The 8,910-nt window shown below is 42.1% G+C and overlaps 1 protein-coding gene across 1 annotated transcript; it reads left to right on the top strand.

The window, feature by feature from the left end:
- Positions 1–269: 269 nt before the first annotated feature.
- Positions 270–8,110, top strand: LOC101860085 (canalicular multispecific organic anion transporter 1). The gene is made up of 2 exons (XM_005094862.3): positions 270–839; positions 3,389–8,110. The coding sequence occupies exon 2, from the start codon at positions 3,390–3,392 to the stop codon at positions 7,419–7,421; it is 4,032 nt and encodes a 1,343-aa protein (XP_005094919.1). The 5' UTR covers positions 270–839; position 3,389; the 3' UTR covers positions 7,422–8,110.
- Positions 8,111–8,910: the final 800 nt, after the last annotated feature.

The following is an 8,910-nucleotide window of genomic DNA, read 5'->3' as shown; positions in this document are numbered from 1 at the left end:
CCCCATCCACACACACGCCACTCAAACACAAAACACACACACACACACACACACACACACACAGCTCCCACACTTCCCCAAATAAGCATGTCAGTGTCCTAAGTCTCTCGAGTCCACTTAGTTATTTTTGTTGAGCTGAGCTTTTGACCTGTAATAGAGGGCAAGTCGATAAGATTGACAGACTGTTTTGACCTGCTATATTTAGGTCCTTCGTAACGGCAAGGTTATTTTCGCCTTAGCTGTGCTACACGTGTGTTTCCCCAAAAGTACGTTTCTTGATAACTGTTTTGTTGAAGAATACAGAGGATAGAAATTTGTTCGTCCAGTAGTTTGTTCGATTCAAGCAGAGAGCGAGTAAAGACATGTGTTCGACTATTAGTTTGTTCGAATCAAGCGGAGAGAGAAGAAAGGAATTCGTTCGTCAGTTAGTTTGCTTCGAATCAAGCGAAAGTAAACGGCAACAGGACGCAAGAAACGGAAAGACTAAACTCGACTGGTGAACAATGTGTAACGACGTAAGAAAACTCCATCTACGCTTCAAGTACTTGTGCTTCGGGCTACTATAAAGGCCCAAGCCATCTCAAGTACTTATAGTTATCATCATCGTTTGCCTCAGGTCTTTATTGAAATTTGCTAACATTTGGATTTTGTACGCCATTGTTTTCCTGTCCAAGTCGCCGTGAGGATCTTTTAGTCGGCTTGTTGAGATGTCCAAGTCGTGCTTTGTGTTGAATATACATGTACTTCTATGAGTTTGAAGATTTTCAAAAAATATTTAACGTTTGAAACCCCCGGGACAGTTCTCATTGTTTTCATGTAAAAAGCAAACGCTTCTTACGGTGAGTATTTCTACCTTATACAAGATTTGTATTTCAATGTAGGTGTTTTTTTACGGCCTCATCGACACAGTCTAGAGTCTAGATCATAATTTAGAAAGCAGACTTCGATACTGCCTGACCGGGCCAACCAGGGCCTAAAGGGAAGCAACGTGTCAGAACAGAGACCGAGATACTCGGTTTAAAAAATAATTTTTGCCCCCCCCCCAATTTGAGCTCATATCATCTGCGCCTGACAACGAAGAGTCTGCCACTGCCAATTTGATTTTGCCCCCCCCCCCCCTTCCCCCACGAGAATCAAACTCTGGTTTCTGCGTGCGACTGCAAAGTCCCTCATTGTTTCACCACAGACACGAGCCTATACGTTTTAATTTCTGTTTCATTTGTTGATTCTCATGATTCTGTAGTACTAAGGAAGTTGACCGAACTTGTTACAATGTATTCTTTCTGTTAGACACAATCTATATATTTGTATTTTTTAAAAACGTCTCAAAACTTGTATAGTTCTACCCTACGAACTTGAATGCACATTCCAACGTATTATGTTAAGTTTACTTTTTTGCATACACAATACAACACGTATATGCCAGCCTCAGCCGGGGGGGGGGGGGCGTGTGTGTGTTTTGTGTGTGGTATAAGGAGGCCTGGGTTCAATTAAGGATTAACTAACCTCTTTCCGTCTTGCTATTACGATTACTATACAGAGCATTGGTTGCAGAAAGCTCCCTGGCGTCTGTGATGTAGTAATTAGGCATTTTGCCGATGCGTGCAAAAAAAAAACAACAACAAAAAACACAAAACAACCCAGTTCGTTTCCTGTGTAGGGGAGGACTTTTAAAAGAGTATTTCGGTCTTTTCTTTGGGATGGTGTATGCCTCTCAGCTCATGCTGCTCCTGACTGGTAGGGTCAAAACTCGCCTCCAAAGTAATCTGAACTCGCAACAGAAACGTAAAAACCTTAGATTAAAAATACTAATAATAAAGAATAATAATAAATAGCATTTGTATTGCGCATTTCCCCACTCGAAAGCAAGCTCTGTGAGCTTTACACTATATTACTACCCCAGCAGACCATAGAACATTTAGAAACATACAGTGCAAGCAGCTGGTTAAGTGCTCAAACATTAAAAAACTGACAAGATCTTTCTCTGCCCGGAGCCGGGTACCAATTCCCACCTGAGTGAAGTTGGGAAAATTCATTTTAAGCGCCTTTCCCAAGGACAACGTCCGGCCTGCGGCTCGAACCCCCGAACCCACAACCTTACGATTACGAGTACGGTAGCCTAACCACTAGGCCACCGACGACAAATTCAAATCGAATCCAATAAACACTTCACATCCTGCTCCCAACCCCCAATCCCTGCCTCTATAAGCCCTCAAACCCTCCCTCTATACCTCTCAAACCCCCTCCCTCTACCCCTCTACCCCTCAATCCCTCCCCCTTTACCCCCATACCCCCTTTACCCCCCAATTAACCCCTTTACCTCCACCCCCTAACCCATACCCTCTCAACCCCCATACCCCATTACCCCAACCTCCCTATACCCTTATGCCGCCCATTCCAACACTAACTCCCCCCCATTGCCCACAGTTAGCAGTACCGACGCCTCAGTTACAACTTCATTGGCGGTGGTCCTGCCACTGCTGTGCCATCAGAAGTCACTATACAGTTGGTAGCCACAGGGACTCATATCTCATTTTATATAACGTAGCGTTAAAAATGAACAAATTTGTAAATGTTTTGGGTTTTGTTCATTTGCATATGCCACGATAAATCCCTGGAGATTAACTGTACTTTGCGACATTAACTTAGGCGCTTGTTGATAGAAGACAATCTTCGCAATATGTAAGCATCTTGTCATCTTTTCACAAGCTGGTGTCTTATTTTCTGCCTATCTAGATGTAGTTGTCTTTTTTATCTATTAAGGTAGGTAATTGGATTTTCTTCAGCTATTCCGCCAAGTTCGAGTGGATGAGAATTTAAAAAAAAAAAAAAAAAAAATGTTTGGGAGTGTGAAGTGAACGGCAGTGTTCTGTAAACACAAAGGTCTTTGCGAGATCATCCCACTGTTGCTTGCATTGTGGGGGCGATAGTGTTGACGTTTGAGATGACACAACAACGACGTAACCAAACTCCTTACTTACTTCAAACAAAAAGTAAACCTCCAATGAATTCTAATGTCTTTAAAAAATGGGATTTATAAAACGCAGGAATGCGCTTTTACTCTTATACCGGCTCCATAACTCGTTTCTCGGGTCTGGCAGTGAAGTGGTTAACGCTTGTCTATTTGCTTTATTTTCTGTAAAAAGAATCAAAATCACTCTTGAATAGAATTAGAGATATTGCCCCTGAAGGAGGTGGGGATTCTCTGGTTTCAGATGTAAAATTAGAGGGGGAATGACGGAAAAGTTTGGGGATTTACGTAGCTTGAGAGTCCTTGGAAACTGAAAATTTATAAGACAAAAATAGTTTTTTAGAAGTAAATTGTGTTTCTTTTTCGAATCATATTATTGCTTTTCATAACCGAAACTGTACATTTTCTTGTCCACAGAATGTTTGGCAAAATGGGATCTGGTTCTTCTTCGCTGTTGTCAAATCTGCTGTTTACTTGGACTAATAGACTGGTGACCCCTGAAGGATCTGGCATAAGTATAGATCTCCCACAACAGTTTCAAGCTTCCATCTGGGGACGGAAAACTCTGGAAGCTTGGAATGCAGCACTTCAAAGACAGTTTGTGAGCGATGAGGAAAGTAAACAGACTGACAGCTTCTCCGTCAAAACGACAGGCGATGCATCAGCTAGAAAAATTATCAATATACCTTCTGAAAAAACAAAGAGTGGATCAACAAAGAGAAGCAACAGTGGTTCTAAAAACTACAATTCTCCATATTATACAAATGGTCAGAAGAAGCCCGTGAGTACGAAGAATTTGGTGACGCTTATATGGCAAGTATTCGGGAAGTACATCTTACATATCATCCTAGTTGTCCTCGTCGGTCGCGTGGTCTCACTGATGTGTAAGCCTTTTCTTTTCACAGAGCTGATGAAGTCGTTTGAGAAGGAAGACAACGAACAGCAACTGTTTTCATCCAAGCAGCTGTTCCTTTTTGTTGCCATATTTCTCTCCTTATTCACGTCCAGTTTGCTCGATGAGTGGAGTCTCTATTTGGCGGACACAGCGTCTTTAAGAATCAAATCTGGAATGAGTTACTTAGTTTTTCATAAGTTATTACATTTATCCCAGACCGCAAAGTACAATCTCACTGCAGCTAAAATCAATAATGTTGTCTCGTCAGATCTTTTGGACTCAGCAAGAGGAATCATTTGGATTGCTTTGAGAGTAAAGAGCTTGTTCAACATGGTAGGCACCTTTGTCATATTGTATTATTACATCGGAAAGTCTTCTATATTGGTGGTGCTGTTCTTGGGAACTGTTGTTGGATTCTCTTCCTTTATGTTGGGCAAACAGAGCGTACTGTATCAAACACGAGGCAAAGCGAAAGACGAGAAAATGTCTGTGGTTACCGAAATGCTGAGAAATATGAAAAATATCAAACTCCTAGCGATGGAAACTGTTTTTGGTAAAAAGGTGGAGGCTTTAGTTGGTGTGGAGATGAGGATTCTGACCAAAATTTTTCTGTTTCGTCTGGTTGGACTGTTAGCTTGGAGTATGACGCCTATGGTAGCCACCACTTTGGTTCTGTTATCTCATATCTATTTCGATACAACAGGACTAGCGTTAAAGGCGGACATTACATTTGCTGTTGTGATTTTGGTAAACGAATTGCGTTTTTCTATGTTTGACCTTCCCGTCCTGTTTACCACGTTTTACAGTGTACGAGCAGTATTTGATAGACTGCAAGAAATATTGGTCGCTGAATCTGTTCAATCGAGACGTAAACTAACTTTTTCTACCCTTTCAAACCCCAACGTTGACACAGACAAAATAGGGAGTTATCGTTCGTCTGCCATTTCTATTCGTAATAGCACATTTTGCTGGGATAGAGGGCAAGCTGCTTTTACTCTAAAAGCAGACGATATTAGTATTCCTAAAGGCAGCTTAGTTTTAGTTACTGGAACAGTTGGCTCAGGAAAAACATCTTTCCTCTCTGCTCTTTGTGGGGAAATGGAAATATTAGAGGGTGACATGTATGTCAACGGGACTACCTCCTACGTCCCACAGGAACCTTGGATCTTGAACGCCACCATAAAAGATAATATACTTTTTGGATCCCCAGTGAATAAGTCCTTATACGAACATGTTCTTACGTCATGTGCACTTAACACCGACCTAGAATCCTTTGAATGTGGAGACTTGTTTGAAGTGAAGGATAAAGGAGAGAACCTGAGCGGGGGTCAGAAACAGCGAGTGAATCTTGCACGTGCAGCGTACTGTCAGTCGGACATCGTCCTGTTGGATGATCCGCTCAGTGCTGTGGACAACAACGTGGCCAGACACATCTTCTACAACTTAATCGGCAGGCGAGGACTTTTGGGGCAGAGAACGCGTATTTTGACCACCGGTGGATCACAATGGTTACCGTTTGCAGACATGGTTATAGAAATCAGACGTCTTGGTCAATCAGTTGATGATGCAGCGGAATACGAGGCTGTCATTGTCCAAGACGTTCAAACTCCTAGAAAGCATGCTCTCAAAGTGAACGTAAAAGAGGAAATAGACAATGCTGCAGGAGGTGATGAGGGTAATAACAACGCAAAGTTCCCTAAGCCGTCAGACTGGAATGAGGAATCACCTGCCCGCAGTATCGACAGAGAAACTGTAAAGATTTATTTCAAAGCTGTTGGTCTTTTCAGTGTTTTGTGCCTTGCCATTTTGCAAGTATTTCCAGTTTTCATAGATGCCAGGGCCAGGGTAGGTTTAACCGAATGGTCTAATCGGATACAAGATATTTACAACAACAGTCAAGACCTTCAAACCTGTGCTAGGTTTCAGGCGGAAATAAAAGGTCCGGTCTGTATCTCTGACGGCACTAAGGAAGCCTTATGGGAAACAAATATCTACCACGTAAAACTGTATTTCTTCCAGACAGCTAGCTCTTTAGTATTCTTTGTTCTTTATCAGATCCTGTGTTCTCTTCGTAATTCGGAAGCTACAGGATCGTTGGCAAGCCAATTATTGTGGTCATGTTTGCGATCTCCTCTAACCTTTTTCGAAGAAACTCCTTTTGGCCAGCTGGCTTTACGATTTGGCCATGACGTACATGAAATAGGACACGAAGTTCCTCTCAGTCTAGAAGAACTTTTCTACAGAATTGCGTACATCTTGACGAGTCTTATTGTCGTGTGTTACACATGCCCAAATATTTTACTTTTCGCCACACCGGTTGCCTTAATCTCCATTTATATACAACTGAGACATGTTGCACTAGAAGCAAAAATAACAACAAACAGACGGAAATACAACAGCTTCAAATATGGTCGCATCCAAGAGACAATTGAAGGCGTGCATGTGATTAGAGGGTTTCATTTAAGACAACGGTTCCTCGACATGCTTGTTTCAGCTGAGAACGAATCAAATGCAATGACTTACGCATTTTACGCTCAAAATAGGTGGTTGGGTATGGCAATGACGTACATGAGCACTTTTTTTGTCATGTCATCCGCAATCTTCGCATCTGTCGGTGAGTCTGGAGACTCGAAAGCCGCACGTGTTGGGTTGGCTGTGATGTACTCGATAGACTTGGGTCACCACATGAACGTACTGATAAAGCAAACTGGTCGTTTCATTGGTTCCATGTACTCCGTAAAAAGACTTTCATCTTTCTTTGATACACCTTCTGAGGCGGAGTGGGATTCTGATTCCAGGAATACAAGTTTGATGTCTTGGCCAAAATTGGGCCACATTAGATTTAAAGACGTATCGCTTATGTATAGCAATGCAGGGGGCCCTGCCTTAAAAAAAGTCTCTATGACCTTCTTGCCTGGACAAAAAATTGGTATCATAGGTCGAACTGGTGCAGGGAAGTCTTCCCTTGTTCAGGTTTTGTTGAGACTTCGAGACGTGTCCAATGGAGCTGTCTACATTGACAACGTGGACATCAGTACTGTCGGACTCCATCACTTACGAAAGAGCGTCTCCACCATCCCACAAGATCCTGTCATCTTTAGTGGAACTCTCAGGTGGAACTTAGACCCTACAGGTCGTCACAACGACAACGCCTTATGGTCAACACTCGCTCAAGTTCAGCTCGATGAGTTAGTCAAGTCCCTGCCAGAAGGTCTAGGGTATGTGTGCAAAGAAGGAGGGGATACCTTCAGTCTGGGCCAAAAGCAGCTTATTTGTTTAGCGAGGACCTTGCTAGAAAAGGCCAAAATTTTCTTTTTCGATGAGGCAACATCGTCGTTGGATCCGGTCACCGACAAAAAAATCCAAGGAGTTATTAAACGAGTCTGTTCTACCTGCACTGTACTCACGATCGCACACAGATTCACGAATGTTTTAGACTACGACCTCCTCGTTCTCTTGGAAGCGGGCCAAGTGATTGCTATGGATACACCGGAAAATTTGCGGAACAATTCCACCTTCAAAACATTCTTCTCAGGCCCCGATGCAGAGAAATAAATGGATCTGATATTAACACTTTTTGCTACTTAGTCTTTTATATTAGCACTGCCTTTCTATATCGGTGGTCACTAAGCTTTTCTTCAGAGTGGGAAGGATAATTAGCAGAATGCCGAACGCCGGCCAAAATTGGGTCAAAATCTCTACCTTCTTCTTTAATACACTTTATAAAATGCATTAAAAAGATAATGACAAACAGCCTGTGAATTTAACAATTAGAAAAAAAAACAACTGAAAATGCATAAACATAATTATAGAGGCAACAAACTTTTGAAGTAGTGGACCTCCTACGCGTTGGCGACAAAGGGTCATTTTTGCGGTAGGAAATGTCTGTGTGAACTGAAATATTTATCACACCAAAGCTGAGCAAGAGTGTGTGCTAAAAGTTATGAAGTCTTCAAAAAGCAGATAATTTAATTTACACTGCAGAGTTGGATTGATATGATGAAACTTTTTTGGGTGACTAGGTCCTGAGCACACTACAAACACATGTATCAAGGTACTTTTTTGTTTGTTTGTTTTGGGTTTTTTTAGCCTGCATTGTGGAATTGTATCGAACAACACGAACTGACATGGCAGGCAGAATCTGGCCCGCGGGCCGTAGTGTGGTGATCCCTGCAATAAAGTTAGTTTTAGTAAGGTTTTACGGTGCTCACAACTGCATAAGGTCATATGAGCGCCATGGGGTAGATGTCAACAGAGAAGTCCAAAAGAGGAATCAGGCTTTCTCTGCTCACCTTTCAAGCCTCAAAGGGCACAAAATCTGCTTTGACTATCAAGGCACCCCGGAAATAGCAGTCTACAAGAGAGTGACAAACATACAAATGAAGTAGAGGGAAAATGAAGATTGTAAGGATGAGGGAATGGCCTAAAGACACTTCAGTCAGTAGCACTGCCTTGGTGGGGGAACCCTGCAATATAATAGGATTATGACATGGTGAAAACCGTGACAAAAAAGGCACGGAATCAATCTGAGTACTGCTGTTGCTTCAGGGTGGAATTCCCAAGTATAATCGTGACCAGAGTCACGACAAGTACAACAGGCTAACTCATAGCCACGTTTGAGGGTATTAATTTTTTTAAAGGAAATCAATACGCCTTAAAGCAGATAGATTTTTAAAAAACTACTGCACATGTTACTTCAGAAAGCAAGCCACGAATGCAGTTTCAAATTGCGCACTGACACGGCCTTTCCTTTTAAAGGCAGGACCTCAGTCATAAGTACAAAAATGTATGTTGTTATAGTGTGGTCAAAAATTCGTGACGCAACTGATTATTAAATATCTCCTTAACGGATGAATCAATGTCACCCACACTTTGCATGTCACTTTTTGTGTACTAAAACGTAATAAAGCATAATACATGTAAAAGTAAAGTTGTTCCCGCATCTGATCCAGACATTGGGGATTGCCTTGTTAGTGAGACAACTTCCTGGGCCTTCGGCATATTATTGTGGTAGGGTTGCCAGTTCCTTTCCACGCCGCCTTTA

Source organism: Aplysia californica, unplaced genomic scaffold (assembly GCF_000002075.1).
Source record: "Aplysia californica isolate F4 #8 unplaced genomic scaffold, AplCal3.0 scaffold00090, whole genome shotgun sequence".
In the NCBI taxonomy this organism is placed as follows: domain Eukaryota; kingdom Metazoa; phylum Mollusca; class Gastropoda; order Aplysiida; family Aplysiidae; genus Aplysia; species Aplysia californica.
The sequence above is the reverse complement of the archived record's forward strand: the minus strand, read 5'-3'. Positions and strand labels throughout refer to the sequence as shown.

What these genes read in the sequence shown, in the direction of transcription:
- LOC101860085 (XM_005094862.3), top strand. Translation starts at nt 3,390, where the DNA reads ATGTTTGGCAAAATGGGATCTGGTTCTTCTTCGCTGTTGTCAAATCTG.